This window comes from Echinops telfairi, unplaced genomic scaffold, assembly GCF_000313985.2.
Source record: "Echinops telfairi isolate 266 unplaced genomic scaffold, ASM31398v2 ScPeMD7_7469;HRSCAF=8507_0, whole genome shotgun sequence".
Taxonomy (NCBI): Eukaryota; Metazoa; Chordata; class Mammalia; order Afrosoricida; family Tenrecidae; genus Echinops; species Echinops telfairi.
Genome location: NW_022111372.1, coordinates 14756215 through 14777283, shown reverse-complemented (window position 1 = coordinate 14777283; position 21069 = coordinate 14756215). Strand labels below are relative to the sequence as shown.

The following is a 21069-nucleotide window of genomic DNA, read 5'->3' as shown; positions in this document are numbered from 1 at the left end:
CATGTTTTATGGTGAATTGGGTTGTTTACAGAGCAGATCAGTTTTCCTTTCAACAAATCATACATCCCTTGTTACACGTCATTGATTTCAATCCTCACAATATAGCATCATTAATCCCATTGCCTCTGTGTTTCTTTCAAGTCCGTTTGTCCATGGGCTGTTTGCAGCCTGCCCCTTTATATGCATCTGTAGCCTTCAACAGAGAATCAACTGCCCCTCCAAAGAGTCTTGATCTCCTGTAGTGTGGAATAATCGTGTTAGAGCTCACCACCTCTGTATGCTCGCTGCTGTGAGGTGGTAGGATGGGTCACATTCTTACTGCCACCTACTCACTCCCTTCTCACTCGGTAGCATATGATTTACAGGGACCTCCTGGCAGGCAGAGTGCAGTGCCCCACCCCATTTCTACTGGCCACGTGATGTGCTTTCAGTAATAGACATAAAAAGTGTTAAGCAGAAGCAGAGCCGTTGTGTGATTTAGCAATAGCAATTTCCTCTAGTTTCCTTGGCCACAATGACTGCCTGAGCTAACAGGCAGGGGAATGGGCTGACAAGACCTGGGAGCAGACTCACTCACTAACTTGCAGCTACCAAAGGGAATGCAAACAAGCTCTGATCTTGAGAATATTTTTCATGTTAGTAAAGCTGTCAAAAACTTGCCATTTCTTTTTTATTGGGAAAAGGGAGGAACCATGTTGTTTAAAAAGGAAAAAAAATGCATGATGAGTTTAAACTGTTTCTAACACAAATATGACATTATAGAATTTTCACTTCACTTTTTTGAATTTATGTTTGCATGCATTTTCCCCAATACTGAAAACTGTATTTTCTAAATATATTAATTACTGATTTGCATTATCCTACAACGTACAAACAGTTTCAAATATAATAAAAACAATATTTCAGGCTTCTGAAATTCATAATGTGTTTGTGGCAAATTATTATTCCTTAAAATACATTCTACTGTTCAGTGAAATACTGTTTTAAACTCAGATGAGGATGAGTTAGTCCTGTACTCAGATCGCTGACTTGATCTAAAAGTTGGCTCATTTTTTCCATTTGTTTTCAAGAAATACAGCCTGTTATCTTATGTTGCTTTTTTTCACTTGCAATATCCTAAATGTCTCATAATTGCTGTTTATAACTATACTGAATATTTCTACATTACTATATTCAGTCAATCCATGTTGGTAGGTATTTGATAGGTTCCCATCATTTCTTAACAAATAATTTTTAAATGAATAATACTATATACACATTATACTGTAAATAAAATTTTGTACAGGCTCCCAGTAGTGGGGGTGGGTGGGTAAAAGGCTGATGTGTTATTTTTTCTACACTGCAAAATTGCCTTCCAATGTGGTCGCACCATTGCACAGCCCCAGTGGCAGCTTTTGAGAGCATCTGTCTCCAGACCGCGTCACTGATTGTACAGCGAGGAAATAAAGGGGTCTTGCTGGTGTGGTGGTGAGGAGCTGCTCTGGGCTAAGTTCTATTTTGCATTTTAATTTATGTTGAGCCAAGCTTCATATTTAAGAACCATTTCCATTTTTCTTCTGGGAGTCCTATTCTTTTCTGGACCATTTTTCTATTTTGTGGTTTGCATTGTATTTCCTTTCATATCTTAAGGGCTTTTTGTATATCACAGGCAATCGCTGTCTAAATTGCTCTTTATTTAAAATTGTAAGAAATTAACACTGGGAGGTTAGCAGAAACTTTAAATGGCACATTTATTTTGCCGTATAGTCATTTATCTCATGATTGGTTTATGGTGTCTTGTTTTGTTTTCCATGTAATCATTCCAGTTTTAGTCAAAACATCAGTCTTTTCCTTGTTTATGAGTTGAGATGTCCCCCTATCTCCAATAGCCATCTTATAGGAGAATGCATTCATACTTTGTATGTTGTCCTCTGTGGGATGTTCATTCATGTGGCCCTTTTACCCATAGTTCCTGATGTGATATATTATGACCCTGGATTATGGACGTGAATCAAACCATAGCCTTTGTTTCCTTGGGGTTTTCTTTCATGCTGTCTTCACAGAAGTGGGATTTAAGGCACCATCCTTTGTTTGCCTTGTATATACACTGGTATCACGATACAGTTCAAACACAGTAACTCACCTGGAAAGCCACACCCCTATTTCTTGACTGAGCATTGGTAGAAGCAAGATCTGCTGTGACTTTTGGACATTTTTGGCTTCTGGCTCTGGACCCTGAATTTGGCTCTCCTCTTCCTAATCTGGGACTTCCCGGTCTATGACTGAACAGCACCACCACCACGTGAAACATTTTCTCCAAGTTTTGTGAGATTTTGTGGAATATTTCCATGAGTAGCAGAACCTAGGTACCTGAGGAAATATATTCAAGGGGCAACATGGAGAAGAACAGCATCTTGGCATAGTTGGATATCTTTAAACTCCAACTCCTTAGCAATAATCTGGTATTGTTTCTTCCAAAAGAAATGACTACCACAGGGGTATAGTTTTATCCATCCATCCAGCCATCCTTGTAGGAGCCCTGGTGGTGTAGGGGTTACACATTAGGCTGCTAACTGAAAGGTCAACAGTTTGAACTCACCAGCCACCCATGGAAGAAAGGTGGGATTTTCTTCTGTAAAGATTTATAGCCTCAGAAACACAGAGAAGCAGTTATATTGGGTCATTTTGAGTGGATCAACTTGAAAGCAGTAAGTATGGTGCTTTACAACAAAAAGAGCTTATGGGGGTGGGTTAGTTAAATGCCACATGGGAGAAAGAACTGGCGTTCTGCTCCCATAAATATTATAGCCCAAAAAACCCTAAGGGGATTTGTGATAGTTACAAAATTTTGTGTCAACTTGAAGTGTAAGGTGGAGTCTAGCCTGTCAATCAGGTCACAGCCTGGTGGTACCTCCTGGGCTTGACCTCCTGAGAGCCTCCTCCTCTCTCTCTGCTTTCACCCTCCGGCCATCGAGTCTCTCGGAGACCTTCCAGAGTCCTGCAGATGTGTCCACCACCATTGGATCCACAAGAATTTGTACCCACCAGTTCGTGATGATCCTGCCTTCTGCATCATTGCATTTGGCTTCGGGAGTCTAACAAGGGATTTATGAACTAGTACCAGACATATACTAATCTGGACTGGGGTGGTATGTTTCCTCAATATACAATTAGTTCTTGATGTAAAGCTCTTTCTTACACCCGAGTGTCATTGGATTTGTTTCTCTAGTCAACGTGGCCTAACACAGGGTTGCTACGAGTTGAAATAGAGTTGATGGTAACTTACAACAACATTATCTATCTACCTATCTATCTTTACATTCAGACATCAGGTTCATTTGGAATTTAACCTCATGTGCACAGAGTGTATAGAGGGAGATGTTCTCCCAAATGACAATCCAGTCAGTATAACATATATTATAATCTGACTGCAATACTACCCTTATGACATTAAATTTTCAAATGAACTTGGGTCGATTTTTAGACTTTATATTCTCTTCCATTGACCTGTCTGTCTCATGTACCAATCCTATTGCATTGATCTTAATGAAAGAGGCCTAATAAAATGTTTTAATGTCAGACAAGCCTAACACCAAGGGTCTTCCTGGGTATTATTGCTGGTTTGTTTTTTCCACTATCTCATTCATTTTCTTATATATTTTATGTATTTTATAATGAATATAATATACTGATACAAAATAAAAGGATTTTTGATAAAAGTTTTATATTGGAGCAAGTGCTGTTCAAAAAAAGGATATACACAAAATTGTGCATTTGGAAAACACTGGCAAGAAAGTAGAATATGTAATCAAACACTGTGAGCAAGTCTTCTCTAAACAATGCATTTCCAGCATGCCAACATTCTCATGCAACGCTTATGGAGAAGCAGTATACTGGAGCTGAGATTCTGATGACCCTGAGGAGTCATGGCATTTGCATAATGCTAGACTATGAAGATGAATCACTGGGATTCAGGAACATTCATTTCAGGGTTAATGGACAGGTGCTATAAATCACGGGTTATGAGATACTATGATTACTGCACGAGAACGCAGAGAAAAACCATGTTTGGGCTGGAACTCAACATCATATCCTAGGCTTTTATCTCCTTTTATAAACTATTACTTGTTGTGGGACTTAGATTATTACGGTCCCAAATGACTGACAATGAAATTGGACCATAGGGGAAAGTTTGGCATGTACTGCTCCATAGGGTGATTTCACAACTCTCTAGATCCTAGGCAATTTTTGAGGGGGGATGGCTTAATTTATCTGCATTTTAAATCAATGCTTACCACTTCAAGAGCGGCTTATCTGCTTCTGTGATGAAAGAAGGCATCGGGCAATTCGTGAAATTTCCTAAAACTCTATAAGGCAGGCCAGTCACTGTATTTTACAACACGTCTCCAGGAAGAGTAAAATGGTGTGCGTGTTCTTTTTGTCAGGACCCTGCAGAACAAAGTCAAACTGGCAGGTCTGGCTCCCAAGGCCGTCATCTACGGAGGCAGTTACATCTTTCTCCTCCCCACACCTACCAGAGGTGATTAACTTTACATGATCCTGGCCTCTTTATGATTAACAAAGCACACAATCTTATGAAGCTAAGAAACCAGTCCCCATTAAACTCTAGGTTACTGATTTCTACGTATCTAGTGATCAGAGAACTACCATACAGCACACTATGCAAGATGCGAGGGACACAAAGGTGAGCTACCGTGACCCTCAAAATCTAGAATGTGGCCATGTACAAATCCTAAAAAGACCGTCTAGTAAGTGCTACAGAGAACGGGGAATACATAGTGCTTCAGGAAGGCAGCATGCGGCAGACTTCAGCTCTGACAAGTGGGTAAACTGAAAAGGCGGAAGAGAAGAGGTAAGACATTGTCAGTTAGGCGTTCAGAGAGGAATAACATTGGGTCACATGGCAAAGATGACAACAATAAGAGCAACAGAGAAGAACAGACATTGGGAAATGAAGCAATCTGTGTAGGTAAAATGACATACATGTTCCCTGTGCGCTCTCTCGCTCTCTCTCTCTCTCTCTCTCTCACACACACACACACACACACACACACACATGGGCACAAATGATCCTGCCTTGTTCTGTGACCAAGATCCTTGGAGAAGGCCAATCACAAGGAAACTGCGGCTTCAAACTGTTTATCTGGACTTTTCATCAATTTGTATAACTGTCTATGTATTTAGATTATTGGACACATAAACATGAGTTATTTTTTATTCCATTGTGTCAGTTATGCTTCTGAACAGACTCGATTACTATTTCCGAGTTCCTCTAGAGCACTTTGGGAAACAAACACTTTCAATAGTTCGACACATCCCCTTTGTGTCTGTGGACATTACTTCTTCTTGAGCTTCCTTTAAAAACAGCATCCCTTTGCACACGTCTGTAAATCTGAGCTGGTACCAGTGTCACTTCTCTTTAGGCCCTGGCCCCTGTGCTCTTTCTCTTTGGTCCTTTTAATTGGATTTCGGCTGAGATGGTTCCGTTCCGAGACTGGGAAGGTTATTTTGCTCTGTTTTCTTATGTCACCTTTACACTGTTTTGTGTGTGTGATTTTCAATAGAAGGGAGCATCTTCATTTGGAAATATCACTTTAAAAGCCCCTGTGGATGTGAGGGTGACAGCTTTCAGATGGGGTTTCATTACTAATAATAACAAATAGCTTATTTAAAAAAAATTTCTATGCAAGTGTAGAACATTGTGTATAATACAAGGGAGGTTCACAAAGTTTCATGGGGAAAAAAATCTATTATCTTTTACTTCCAGTTTTTAAAAAAGTATTTTATTGGGGGCTTGTACAACTCTTATCATAAACCATACATCAGCTGAATCAGGCATGTTTGTACATATGTTGCCCTCATTCTTTTCTAGACATTTACTTCCTATTGAGCCCTTGGTATCAGCTCTTCCCCCATCCCTTAACCCCAATAGATTGTACATTGTTATTATTTTCATCGCTCACACTGACTGCTGTCTCCCTTCCTCCATGTTTGCTGTTGTTCTGTAGAGGGGTGTATGGTTATGTGTCAGTCATTGAGATTGGCTCACCCTTCTCCCTTCCTCTCCCTCTCTTCCCCCTACCTTTCTGGTATCACCATTCCCACTCCTGTTCCTGGATGCTGTGTGTTGTGAGCTCCCATTCCTTTCTATACCTGTGTACATGTTCCGGTCTAGTCTAAATTGAAAAGCAGCACTGGGAGGTAGTAGGGGGTGAGGAAACCTCAAGGAACCAGAGGAATATAGTGTTTCATCAATGCTTTACTGCACCCTAGTGACTCATCCCTTCCTTTCCTGTGGGCCCTCGGTGGGGAGATTGTTCCATTGTCTACAGATGGGCTTTGGATCTCTGCTCCAGGCCCCCTCATTTTCAACAATATGTTTTTGTTTGTTATGTGTCTCCTGATGCCTATTACCTGGCCCCTATGACTCCTAATGATCACACCAGCAGTGTGCTTCTTCCATGTGGACTTGCTTCACAGCTGAATGGCAGCTTGTGTAACTTCAAGCCTTTAAGACCCCAGACACTATATCTTTTAATAGCCAGGTACCATCTGCCTTCTCCACCACATTTGCTTATGCACCCATTTTGTCTTCAGTGATTGTGTCGGGAGGGTGAGCATCTCAGACAGCCGATTGGTTAGAACAAAGTGTTCTTATATTGATGGAGTCTTTTATTTCCATTTTTATATGAACTTTTTGAAGTTTGGTCATATTGTTTGGTTTACTGGATAAAGTCGAAGCATACACATAAGATATTTTGATTTTTAAAGAAATCATCGTGGAACCCTGGTGGCAGTGTTGAGTATGCATCATACTTTGGCGGTTCAAACCCACCAATTGTTTTGGGGAGAAAGATGAGGCTTTTTGCACCTATTAGGAGCCCTGAGGGGAGAGTGGTCATGAGTTCCACTATTTACTAACTGTAAAGTCAGCAGTTCGAAACCACCAGCTTCTCCAAGGGAGAAAGATGGGCTTTTTCCTCTTGTGAAGAGTTAGGTCTCGAAAACTCTTAGAGGTAGTTCCACCCTGCCCTGTAAGGGTGCTACAAATCAGAATCGACGTGATGGCAATGCGTTTGGTTGGGTTGGTTTAAAGATTTACAGGAGCGTTATGGGTGGGATCAACTCGATAGCAGAAGGATGCAGGCAAGTTCATATATCCAGCTATAGGCTTTCCATTTTTCTGAATCTCCACATACAAAATTTAAGACTCGGTTACATGTGATCAGTGCAGTAGGATTCAGGAGGTCTAGAAAGGAGATTTATTATTTACTCATGACATTTTGGGCTACAAGGGGGTGAGATAGTTAACGCTTATTGTGCCAACCTGGCCGATAAACACATGTGCGGTTAATTGAAGGGTGGAGGGATAAATGGCTCGAGGAGACTCGCCTTTCAAGTTCTCAGGTCTCTTGCTTTGTGACAGTAGGACAGGGTGCAGCTGCCTTAGCCAGTTCCCTGCTTTAGCAGGCAAGGCTCACTTCCTGCAAGACATCCCTGAGGAGAAGCCACATGGACCTACCCTGATGCAGCCCTGGGTGTTGAAGCAACCGTGTAGAGACCCCTGCCAGTGCTGAGATGCTTACACACTCACCAACTCAGCTTTCCTCCTGCAGTCAGCATCATAGTGTGTGTCTTGTGAGATGGAGGAGGACTTTGTGGATTGGTGTCAGACATATGGGTTAATGATGGACTTGTAGGCTTGGGCAGCACTAGCACTGGGTTGGGATGTTTTCTTGATGTGCACTTAACCTTTATATAAAACTCTCTCTTATCCATGAGTTTCTGTGGATTTGTTTCTCTAAAGTACCCAGACTAACACAGCAGGTTTCAAAAAGTTCGTAGAAAATTCCCATTATCTTTTAATTCCTTTTTCCCTCCAGCAAACACTTAAAAGCTTCTTTGTATTTGAATTTATAATATGTATGCAGTGTTTCAGTTAATATAGACAACTGAAAAACACGCCGCCACTTTTGCAATACTCCAACCAAAATCACACTCAGTCATTCCCTCACAGTGACACTGTATGTGCTCATGGGAATAGAAAGTCTAGTCTTTCTCCAGTGGAGCCGCTGGTGGCTTTGAATTGCCTGCCATTTCAATTGTAGCCCAACCTGTAACCACTACACCACCAGGGCCACTGTATATAACAAATATTTGCATCAAACAAATATTACAGTGCAAGGGAAACTTAGTCTAAAAATAGCAGGTGACCACTTGACAAAAGGGGGGCAAGAATGCTCAAAAAGTCTTCCATGAAAGAGAAAGATTGGCTATTGTCAGCTAGTCAGACAATGACAGGGTAGAAGAGGTGATGAGTAGGAGGAAACTGGCAGGAATCTGAAACACAAAAGAGAGGGGGGACAGGCTCCCTCACACACCTCTCTAGCACAAGGGAAGGTGAAGGGCAGGAGAGAACACATGTCCTCATCGATATTGGAGATAATGAAATGGCCAGGGGAAGAAAGGCAGGGTATTCACACAACCCCCCAAATCAATGACTATCTTCTTGACTTCTAGGTCTGAGGGGAAAGCATAGCATAAAGCCTGGGGTTCTCGGTCGATAGAGGGCCAGACCCTGCATACCTGAAAGGACAAGGGACCCTGCAGAAGACTAGCCATTAGCAGAAAGCCAGCCTCTGGTGGGAAGTCCTCTACCATTAGCCGAGGAGTGTAAGGCTGGCCGGAAGCTGCTAAAAACCAAAGTTCCTTCATGTTGGCCCAGAGCTGACCCAACAGAACCCTGTACCACGGGTGACACTGCAAACATTTCTGCCCAGACAGGAGGGAATGTGCTTTAATCAGAGACCAGTGAGCCAACAAGGACAGTGATGACCACAAGGGAATCAGCAAACCACGAAGGGTGACAACTGAAAAGATCTCCCTGGAGCTTTTGCGACGCCAATGGATCAACAAAGCCTCTGCCTCTATTCCCCCCCCCCCCCCCATGGGAGGGGCAAACCCATTCCTCATCCCTGCACAGTATCTCCGGCCATGGGTTCCTGAGCTCGGGTTGATGTGCTGCTCTGTCTCAGCCCGACTGCACCCAGGTAAGAAATAAACACCCAGACTGTTTGCAACCTACCTGGCCCGTAACTTCAATGAGTCTCTCGACCTTACAATAAGGTCTATCTGTCATTATGTCTTCTGGACCTTTTACACCACCTAAGGGCCCCTTTAGACTTTTCCAAAGTGTCCCCCTTCCAAAAAATAAAAACTTAACTCTTTCTGTTCAAACCTTATCTCTGACTCTTGTCTGAATTTTTTGTCCCTCGCATGAAATCTTTCTTGCGAGCATCACAAGAACCAAGGAGTGGAGAGACTTAAAAGTCTGAGTCTCCTCCCTATAACATTATGTATCTTACTCTTTACAAAATACAACAACCAAGGTCCTCTCATGGTTCTGCTGAAAAAAGTGGGAGATAGAAAATCCAATAAAAGTTCATTTTAAAATTACACCCATGGCATCAGAAAGAGGAGCAAGATCCCCCAGTAAAAAACTAGATCTTCGTATCTGGCAAGCTTACAGGATTTTTCTTCAGAACTTTGGGTGTCAGCACAGGGGCCAGCAGTGCAGTTCATGAAATACTTTCACAGGCCTAGGTCCACTGTGATTCTTACTTTCTCTGCTCACAAAGTCTGGCGAGGAGCAATTCAACAAGTGAAAATGCTTCCTACCCATCCGCTGTGCCAAATATCTAGAAAATAAAGTTTTGTCAACACAGACTCCTTTGAACACGCACATATACTCTTGCTTCTCTTTTGTCTCTCTGTTCAATCACCCTCTCACTCTGTCTCCCCCCCCCTACGCTCCGCCCCCTACACACACACACACACACACACACACACACACACCCCGCTCCATTCCTTCCTCTCCTTACCCACTTCCCCCACTTGAAATGAAATGACCCTCCTGAGGGTAATTCTGGCAACACTATAGAGAATCCCAAAGGGAGACAAGCCCAGGGGTGTGGAAGAGAATAATATTGAAAGAAGATAACCAGTGAGCAAAAGAACTACTGTTACATGTTTATAACTTAGAAGCAGAACCAAAAGCTGCAAACACTTGCCAGCACACATGATTTTAAAATTAATAATAATCCTTATACCTTAAAGAATTAATTTTTCAAAAATCCCAGATTAAAACCAATTAAGTGTATTTCAAACGTAAAATAACTATCTGTGGTTGGATGAACATGTGTACAATCATATGGATGCGGGTTGTGTTTCAATAAACTATATAAGAAATAGTTAACTGAAGCCAATGCTTGGACCCTCCAAGAGCATTTTAACTGGCCTCTTTTTGCCAGCTCCTACTCCACCCCCATTTCTTCCCTTCTCCATACTCAGGCCTTTGTTTTCTTTGAAATGCAAATCTGACTGAGATATTCTGTGTTTAAAACCACCAATGGCTTCTCCTTGCCTTCAGGATAAATTCAAAACCTCCAATCTGCCCCACAAGGCCCTCTGCCATCTGGCCTCTGCTCCCAGCTCGGTTCCCTCCCAGCTTCCCCTCACAGTCTTGCCGGCTCTTAGCATGCTGAGCTTTATTCAGTCCCTTACTACCTACCGCTCCAGTCGAAAACCTATGTGTATGTAGTTTTGAAAAAGGGTACTCTACTCTCATCTCCTGGCTGGCATATTTGCTTAACATGTAGAGCAACTAAATTCGATTAAGCATTTAAAAAGAAATGCCTAAAACACTGGAAGTATCTAGGTCTTTAAACAGGTACTACAAAAAGAATCCTATTGTTTGTTTGTGGATATTATAACTACTTCCTGTTTGTAGTTAGCCTGACTCCTGACATTTTTGCCTTGTTCCTCACCCCAACCTCTGTGAAGTGTTTGTAACGTTGTGTACTGCTCAAAACCGGATATATGATGTGCGCACACGGGTGATTTGACCTGGAGTGCCTCCATCCGGACAGCTCCCCTCAATAGGTCATGAAGACACTGAAGGATGTTACACGCACCATGAATGTTACTCTCAGTGGTTTATCTGATTGTTATGGTGGACATTTCTATCTTGTGACTTCAGTAATGGAAAATACCTGGGAAAGTACACAACTCCTGGAAAAATGCATTTTACATTCCAATGTCAAAGTATATCACCTCGGTGAACTGACCCCAACTGGGACTGCATCAAGATAGCATACGGAGCTTTCAATCTCCCTTTCTATCAGAGGTCACCTTCTGATAAAATCTCGTTTTCTATCTTGGAGTTAATAAATTGGATATAACTCTGTATTAGAGTGGAAGGTCTGAGCACTAGTTTGTGGAGGGTTGCTTGAGTTCGAGTTTATATTCTGATCACCCAGTTTACCAAAAGCTATGGGTGGCAGTGACAGCCATTGCAGGGTCCTCCCAAAGATGAAGTTTCCATCGATTTCTCTCTTTGGATCATCAACCAAGGATGTATCTATTCTTGCCCTCAGGCAGCCCTCTCCAAGGACCCTTTGGGGTCTTCACTTGCTGAGGAGGCACAACACAAGGTAAAGAGAAAGAAGCAGCTGTGAAAATCTAATGACTGAAACTTGGAATGTGCAAAGTATGAACTTAGTCTTCTGCAGCAGATATATCCAATGCAATATAGCATTTGATTTCTCGACTACTGCTTCCATGACCACTGACTGAGAAGGATGCAAACGACATGAAATCCTGGACAACTTCAATCGTTTTTCCATGTATCATGATGCTGTCTACTGTTCCAGTTGTGAGGATTTTTATTTTCTCTATGCTGAGTGCAATCCACACGGAAGGTTGCAGTCCTTGACCGTCGCCAACATGTGCTTCAAGTCGTTCTTGCTTGCAGAAGTCAAGGTTGCATCGGCTGCACATTGAAGGTTTTTAAGAAGACTTCTGATCCTGATGCTGCACTCTTCTTCACAGAGACCAGCTTTTTGGATCACCATGAATTAGAACTGAATGGTAAATGTCATAGTTGCTCCATCGGATCTAGCATATTCTTCGTCACTAACATGACATATACTTCTGCTGTCCAAGTCTTGATTTTGCTTGAGTACTAGAAAAAGTGATTAATTCCCAAACATGAATGACAATATCCTAATCCCAGGAGCCTATGACAATGTTAGGTGGCTTGGACAATAGGAATTAAGGTTGCAGGTCATAATTAAAGTTGCTAATCAACTGGCTTTGAGATGGGGCTATCCTAGATTATGTGAGCTGTCCCAATGTAATTACAAAGGCCCTTATAAGTAGAGGCCATCCCAGTGAGGAGCGCTCTAGCCCTCAGGAACTCCTTGATGGAAAGTTCCTCCTTAAAGGAAATTGGGGTAATAACGCCTCATGGTTGTGATTCATACTCCAACTAAGGTGGTCAGAGGACCACGAACCAATCCTGTAAACTTTAAAATCACATTAGTGATTATGTATGTCTATATCCCTATCATGCTACTTTTGTCACTTCTATTGTTCCTTCCTGGGATGGCCAGGCAACTGAACACACTCTTCCAAAAGACAAAGTGTTTGACTTTGGCGGTCATGGTCACAAATAACTGAGAGAGCCTGAATCTCTGTGGAGAGTCAAATTGGACTAAGGGCCCCTACTGCATATTGTAGTCTTCCGCAAACCCAGAGCTGAGAATTTAAGCTGTACAGATTTTTGGTGGGATAACTTCAACCAAGACAATCATTTTTACCTCTGTACTACAGTTCATATTCTCTAGCCAAATAGTCCATAAGAGGAACCTATGCGTAGAGCAGACACCTGTCCATTTCGTCTCATTAACTGCTTACACAGCAGGATAAAGAAGTGTGTGCAGCCCCGGGGAGAGAGAACCCTCTGCTCTGTGTATGCTGACGTTTTCATGTTTCACTTCTTCATGTCTCGTGTCATTTGTTTCACACCCTCCGAAGGGTCAAGAGGTCCACCCACAAGCTCATCTGGATTCTTTGTGCATCAGATAACTGAGAGCAGGCCAGGATGGAGCCAGTTGTCCTTCAGCAAATTGATCTTGCTGCTGTGTTCTGGAGAATGTTTACAGAAGGTCGGCTTTCCCTGGCCTTGCTTCCCTGGAGTGCTGTCTGAGGGTAGTTGTGCCACAGAGGCATGGGTCTTCTGCTCCACCAAAGCCTTGAGAGGATTTCAGACATTGCCCAAATTGCCTGGTCCTAGTTCTAGTCTGGGCCTACGAATAAGCTGCTGGTCAATGGCAGCACACGATCAGGTGCAGTGCACTGCGCTCTTTCACACTCAACTCCTTGGCTTTGAGAGATCCCAAAAGCATGATGCCTCTCTACCCCCAACTCCCAAAGCACTGAAAACTCACGCCTATTGTTTTATAAGGTATCTGCTTAAATGTCTTTTTAGAAAAAGGGAAATACCACAAACATACAACCAACTAAGAGTAAGCTAGTTGATTGATATCCCAACTATTAATTCTATCCCCTGCTCTTCTTCCACCAGATCTTACACCTCCCATCTAATCAACAGGTATGTATTTTATATCTACTAGTAGCAACAGAAATATAGAGTGAGCAAACATTTAAAAAACAAAACCAAACCTCTTCCTTATGGAGCTTCTATTTCAGTGGGAAAGAAAAATATAAATCTACTAAAATATAAATAAATGACCACATAGCAATACCAAAACCAAAATAACCAAGCCCACTCCCACTGAGTCAATTAGAACTTACAGCAATCCTAGATAGGATTTCTGAGGCTGTGAATCTTTATGGGAACAGACAGAGTCATTGTTCTTCCTCGAGGCGACTAGTGGGTTTGAACTTCCAGTCTTGCAGCTAGCAGTCCAACACGTACCTGATGGCACCATATATATCAATCCAAGCCAAAGCAAACTCACTGCCATTGATTCGATGCCAAGTCACAGAGACCTCATAGGACAGGGCAGAACTGTCATGAGTTTCCAAGCCTGTAACTGTTCACAGAAGTAGAAAGCCCCATCTTTATAATGCAGTTCAGTGGGTGGTTTTAAACTTTTGGACTACAGCCCATAACCACTGTGCCACCAGAACTCCCTTTATCAATATGTATGTGAAATCTCAGTTTAAACAACAAAAAACAATACTCAAGGCAACTAATACATACAAAATGCTTACAAACAAAATCTGAAATGAAAGAAGAGAATGGGATAAGTTTGATGATATCCTTATATTGGGGAGGCATATTAAAAAGGCGAGTATGTAATTAGTTAAATTTAAAATCAAACTCACTTCCATCAGGTTGATTCTGACTCATAGCAACCCTAAAGGGCAGAGCAGAACCTCCCCAGTGTGTTTCTGAGGCTGCAGATCTTTACGGGAACAGCAAGTCTCACCCTTCCCTTGAGGATCAGCAATGAATGCAACACCATTCCTCTTAATTGTTTCATTCCTGGAAGTTTGCAGCCCAATGTGTAACCACTATGCCACCAGGCTTCCTCCACAAAGGCTGAAAAATATCAGACGGGATAGGCCTGGTCTCTTCAACCAATGGTGCTGACAAAATTGGATTTCTATCCACAGAAGAATGAAACAGGACTCACACCTGTGAACTCCATGGACAAAAATAAGCTCAAGATGGATCAAACACCTAAATGTACACCTCAGAACTATAAAGATCATCAGTGAGAAAATAGAGACTAACTTAAGGGCCCTAGTACAGGTCATAAACACCCTATCAAATATAATAATGGAAACACAAACCATAGAGGACAAAATAGATGGCTGCGATCTAAAAAAATAAGACCCCTATGTGTATCAAAAGACTTCATCAAGAGTGAAAGAGAACCCATAGAGTGAGGGGGAAAAAAATCTAATGATTGACAAAAGACTAATCTCTAAAATCTATAAAAGATTGCAACAGATTGATGAGAAAAAGATTAATAACCCAAGGAAAATGAGCACAGAGCATGAACAGACCGTTCACCAAAGAGGACGCTCAAATCACCAACAAACATACAAAGAAATGCTTATGGGCACTAGCTATCTGAGAGATGTAAACCAAAGCAAAAATAGCTACAAATGTACACTGACAATAACAGCCAAGTTGAAAGAAAGAAAGAAAACAGTCAATGCTGGAAAGAAAGGCTGCATAGGGACTGGTACCCTCACACACAGATAATGGGACTGTAAATATGTATAACTACTGTGGAAAGCCTAAAAGTTCTACCTCAAACCACTGGGAACAGAAATTCCATAAGATCCAGTACTTCCCCTGATGGGTATGTACCTGAAAGAAGTGAGAGTCACAACAGGAACAGACATATGACATGTTCAGCACAACACGGTTCACAATAGCAAGAAGACGGAAACAACCTAAATGCCTGTCCGGAGAAAGTGGATAAAGAAATGTTGGCAAGTGCACACAATGGAATCCAATGCATCACTAAGCACCATGTTGACAACCATGAGCCTCATGAGGCCTGGTGGACCTGGAGCCCATCACAAAAGGACACATTATAAGAGACCACTGTTACAAGGGGAGGGGGCATAATAAAGACTTGTATCCAAAGGAACAGAGTGGTGGAGTGGAAGGCAAACCAGAGAAGATGAAGCAATAGGTTTGAGCATCCAGAGGTTGGCAGACTGTGGCTCATGACACATATGTGCTCTTACAGTCCATATATTTAAAATAAAATTGAAAATGAAAATAAAACGATCATAGCTTCATTTATAAAAATTTTAAAGGATGCTATTCAGATAACAGTGATATCATTTTTTTTCCAGAAGTATATTTATAACTCTCGAATATTTTTTAAATTGTTATGAGGAATAAAATTGGCTCTTCCATCTCAAAAGTTGGGTGAGTGAGCCCTGGGCTAGTAGTTTGAGAGGAGTTAGCTCAGGTGAAGTAGATTATAAGCATCCACAGGGAGGAGAAGAGAAATCGAACAAGAGAAGGGTAAACTATGAGGGGGTTGTTGATTAGCAATTTAAACTGCTGAATTCAAAACTGATCATCTGAAATGTACACCCCCACCTAATGAGCAATAAAAAATATTTTGGTTTACAAACCAAAGATAAAATAAATATTTCTGGAGGTGAGGTATCTTAAGGGCGGGAGGAGGGCTGTCTGTAGTGATTTTCTTTCAAAAAGCACAGTAAGGAGACGGGTAGAAATTAGAAGCGTTAGAGTGGGAAAAGCTGAAAGCACCATGGCACCCAGGTGAGCAAGCTTAGCATCACCAATGAGGAGTCATGTTGTTAGCCTGTACTCTGGAGAGATGAGGAAAATGGTACTTCATTTCCATAGTCCTCCTCCAAAGAAACAATAATCACGAGAAAAACATCAGGCATCCCAAATGAGAGATTCAAAATATGTGACAATAATAAAAAACACACACCCAGTGCCACTGAGTCAATTTGGACCCTACATAGACCAGAGCCGAACGTCCCTCTTCAGTTTTCTGAGGCTTTGTAAATCTCCATGGGAGCAGACACCTAATCATTCTCCCAGGGAGCGGTTGCTGGGTTGTAGTCCAGGACCTTGCAGCTTAATGCTCGGCCCACAGCACCCTCAGGGCTCCTGAGACTGTCAGGGTCACCAAACACTGGGGCAGTCTGAGGACCTATCAAAGCCCAGGGTTGCCCACGGTAACAGGACAACTAAATGTCATCGTCCTGGGATAAAGGACATTAGGTAAAAAAAGTGAAGAAAATGTTCAGAAAAGGTGGGTTTTAGTTAATATTATCACAATACTCCTTCATTCATTGTGACTAATGTACCATATCAATACATTAATATTAAGAAACTGAGTACGTAGAATTTAATGAACTGTTTTGTCATTTTTCTGTTAATCTAAAATGGTCCTGAAGTTTAAAATAGTTTAAACAGAACACAATGGCAAAAACCGACCTATTGGTGTCCAGAAACAATACAGAAATGATCCCTACAACACTTCCAAATTAAACCACGAAAGGCATCAGAGGTAAAAGAATAGTCTATTTACCCAATGCTTAAAAAAAGACCTTATTCTATCCACTAACTTTTTTTTGTTTGCCTCTTGGCTTTTTCTAAGTAACAGAATAAGACAATTTTGTCTAGTTTTCATCAGTGACAATTCTAAAGTCTGAGGCTTTTTTTTAAGTTTAGGAATTTCAATGTAATACATAACTTTCCCAGTTTTTCTTTTTACAGTGCCACCACTTGCCTTCTTGTTACTTTACACTGCCCCACCTCCACCACCATGGTGTGCTCTGCATGCTATCAATTGATAGTTCAAACTCATATCCTGGTTTTCTCTGAGCGCTTGCCTGCCTGGTTTGGCTTTCTACAATATAGGTCAGCGCAGGGCCTTCCGCGGCCACACCTTGCACCTTCCTCCCCCGTGGAGGGCCACAGCTCACATCACGTTGCGGGGAGCAGCAATCACCTCCGCAATGGGAACATGAAGACCCGTCATTGTATTAGACTACTGTGAATCAGCAGCATTGCCTCGATGGCACTGCGTTTGGTGTGGATCACACCACTAAAGAAGTAAGTTATTTTAAGTATTACAACGTAGGGCAACAATAATATCCCATTGTGATAGAGACAGAGAAGAGAGAGAGAACTGCATGACTCCATTGCTTAACATCCATTGTACTTTCCTTCACTTTTCCTGCAAAGTTAACGCAAAGCGAAGACGAAACATTCCCAGGACTTTTAAATCTCGTGAGATCAGAATCCATGAAAATCCTGTTCATAACCATCCTGTGGAATTGGTTTTGGTTCGTCCCTCCCTCTGTTTGATCATTCAGCTTCAGCATCTTCCTACACACCACCCGGGAGGATGTCTCCGTCAGACACGGCGGCTGCCGAGTCGCCGACTGGGCTTCCCTAAGTGAATGTGAAACTGCAGGTACAGAGAATCAGAAGCATTTGGACGCAGTAGCCCCGAACTCTCCCCAGCCCCCCTCAGCGCCCGAGTGCCTTACGGGTCGGGTCGGCAGCACCCCTGGGACGCTCTGAAGGCAAGAAAACGACACCGATCATTAAAGTGTGGCAGGCGCCACCGAGCGATGCCATAGTAGAATCTTATCCCCACATCCCGGGGGCGTGCGTACTGGGCTGCTAACCACAAGGCCGGCAGTTTGAAACCACCAGCCGCTCTGCAGGGGAAAGAAGCAGCTTTCCATCCTGTAAAGAGTTAAGGGTTTCCGAACTCCAGAGGGGCAGTTCCACCCTGTCCTCCGGGCGGCTGTGAGTCGGAATCAACCCGATGGCATCTAGTTCTTTTCATCCCGTAAGGAGTTAGTGAGTTTTGCATTCTGGTCACATTACATCGCTGGGTCTTTAAAACTTATCCAACTTTGTAAGAACCTGCTGCTGGGACCCTTCATCTTCTTCTCTAACTAGATTGGTAAAAGCGAAGCCATTTAAGAGAACCCAGACGACCTGGGGCGCTGGCCTCCTGGGTCCCCGCTGCCCGACGTCCCGCCCGCCCCTCGGATTGCCCAAGCTGGCCCGGGCGGCCAGAGGCTCTGCCCTGCGCCCGGAGCCCTGGGGAGCACCGCGGAGAGGGGCGCGGAGGGGCTGGGGGCCCCCGGCGTCGGGGTCCTGGCAGGAGGGGGTGCCGGCGCGGAGGGAGGGAGCCCAGCAACTTACAGCCCAGGGCGACCACCAGGTAGCGCAGCAGCAGGAGGAGGAGGCGGTGGCGGCTCCCCCTCGCCATCTTCTCGGGGACAGAGCAGGCTGCTCCTCCGAGGCCGAGGGTCCAGGCTGCAGGGGCGCTCCCAACCCGCCCGGAGCCCCGTACTCCGCGGGGCGGGAGAAGGGGAGAGGGGGAGAAGGGGGGCACCGTAGGCTCCCGCTGGATCGCAAGCTGCCCTGGCCCGAGCGCCTTCGCAGCGGGTTGCTCGGCGGCCAGTCTTCCCGAGCCGGGGATTAGGGGTCCGCGGCTGTTCTTTATAGCCGGGGATGGTGGTAAAAGGAGGAGGGCCGTGCAAACCGGACGAGGTGTCCGCGGGGTCCTAGTGCGGGCGCGCGGGGCACGCGGGGCGGAAGAGAAAGCCCCGCGCGTCGTCCCCGCCGGGTTGATGGGCTTTGTGTCCCTTGGGCGCGGGGCTGCCAGCTGTCCCCGGGCTCGGAGCCGGCGGCTGGGTACAGCGCCAACCCGCCGGCACCCCCTGGCCTCCTCCGCTCCTTGGCACAGAACTTCTTATTGGATGCTCAACCTGGGGGTGGAGATTTGGGGGAAATTGTCGGGGAAGCGGCTGGCGAGAGCTCCCCAGAAGATGGGGGTTGCTGGGGCCCTCCGCGGACCCACAGAGAGAAAAATCGATCCAGACCGCCGCCGCGGGACAGCGGTCTCAGATGTGAGCAGCAGCTGCAGCCTCGTAGCTTTCTCGCTCTCAGCTCTTTACTCTGTGGAGAGGGAAGGTGTGTTTTGCGGGCTTTGCTTTTCCAGGTGTCAGAGATAGTTCTTCTGACAGTAGTGAAATATTTATCATGGTTCTGTACAGTTACATAATTCCTGCCTGTGAAGTTTTCTACATGTTACAACTCTACAGCTGCCCTTTGTCAGGTTTATTTTTGGTATACTGTGCTTGTAAAAGGGAAGCTCATTATGAATGCTCTGTTTCTTGCTTTAAAATGGACCCGCACTTCTACTGGCACTTTTTATACTTGCTCCTAAGGACCAATCAAAACGGTGCAGTTAAGATCTTCTACTTGGACAGGTCTGAGAAAGGGCCATTCTCAGGAGAACAACTTGTTAGGCACTTTTTGTTGTTGTTTTTGATGTTAGTGTTTTAAAGATTACAAAAGAAAGAAAGTAAAGGTTAGGGTAGAACTGCCCCTGTGAGTTGCCAAGACTCTAACTGTGGGAGGAGAAAGCCCATTTTTCTGTAGAGACACTGGACGTTTTAAACTGCAGGTCTCACAGTTAGCAGACCAACGGCAGAACCACTGTGCCATCAGGGTCCCCTAGGTAAACGCATGGGTAAAGTCCTATATACAAGACAGTTGGTTTAGTGGTGCACACACAAAAGATTCAGCTACTTCAGGAGACAAAGGAGACTGGAGTTTAGATATGCAGAGCCTGTGAGAACTGAGGCATCCCTACTGTTGCCTTGGTGACAGTGATGGAAGCTTAGCAACTATGGGAGAGTGTGGGGGAGGAGGGACAGAGGAACCAGAGGCCCAAAAAGGAAAGTCAGAAAGACACAAATGTTAGAACACTCAGCTCCTATTAGACAAGACGGGCACAGATAAAAGCAAAAAAGGCATATGCTAGCTTCTCCGGGCAGTAACAGGAAAGTTTTAATACTTTAGAAGTTGTAGCATTCCCTCCACCTCCCACCCACCCCCGGCTTTTTTTGTCTCCCTCTCACTCCCCCAGTGTTGTTACAACTATACGAAGTAAGTCAAAAAGTACAGCTACTAGGGCTCCAGTTTAGACATGTATCGCTTTAATGTAAACAAGATGTGCTTAAACAAGCTTCTGGAATCAGTGAATGGCTGCAGAGAAGTTCCCGCAGTAGTTCTCTTGTTTCCTTAGCAATACACTTCCTTGTCTTAGGCTGGCTAACTCACCTTCCAAAACGAAGCAACAAAGCCCAATCAAAACATAGGCTTCTGAGTGCATCTGCTGGGACGATTGAATTCAAGGCAGAGAGGGCAGCTCCAGAAGGTTTTGTTTGCTGTGCATTTTAGGAGGGTACTATAGATAGGTTTTCTTGGAGCACACAGGATGATCATAGGAGCATATTATGAAGAAGTTTAGGAAAATTGAAAACTGGATTAATGAGATAAGGCCTGGGGAAAAAGTTGCCTTCCTGACAAAGCAGTTATTCGTTCTTCCTGGATAGCAAGGGCTGTTCTTCAGAATTTCATTGGTAAACCTTACATTGTCCACCCGCCAACCCTGATCTTGCCTCTTCAGACTTCTTTTTGTCCCCCAAACTCAAAGAACATTACATTCTTTAAGGAAGAGATAGACAGATGAAAACACGACCTTTTCGATACGATCAGGTATCAAGCATCAAGGAACGGAAACAGAAAAGTGAGGGGAGACATCAGACAGTGTAGGACATGAAAAAATAATAATTTATAAATTATCAAGGGTTCGTGAGGGAGGGAGCGTCGGGGAGAGAGGGAGGAAAATGAGGAGCTGATACCAAGGGCTC

General features: G+C 43.7%; 1 protein-coding gene across 1 annotated transcript in view; it reads right to left on the bottom strand.

Annotated features, from left to right (window-relative positions):
- JAM2 (junctional adhesion molecule 2) overlaps positions 1 to 19000 on the bottom strand; it is a 75281-nt gene extending 56281 nt beyond the window's left edge. The window contains exon 1 of the mRNA XM_004713084.2: positions 18548 to 19000. Within this exon, the coding sequence (XP_004713141.1) occupies positions 18548 to 18614 (67 nt within the window). The 5' untranslated portion in view covers positions 18615 to 19000. The remainder of the gene's footprint in view (positions 1 to 18547) is intronic.
- Between the last annotated feature and the right edge of the window lie 2069 nt (positions 19001 to 21069).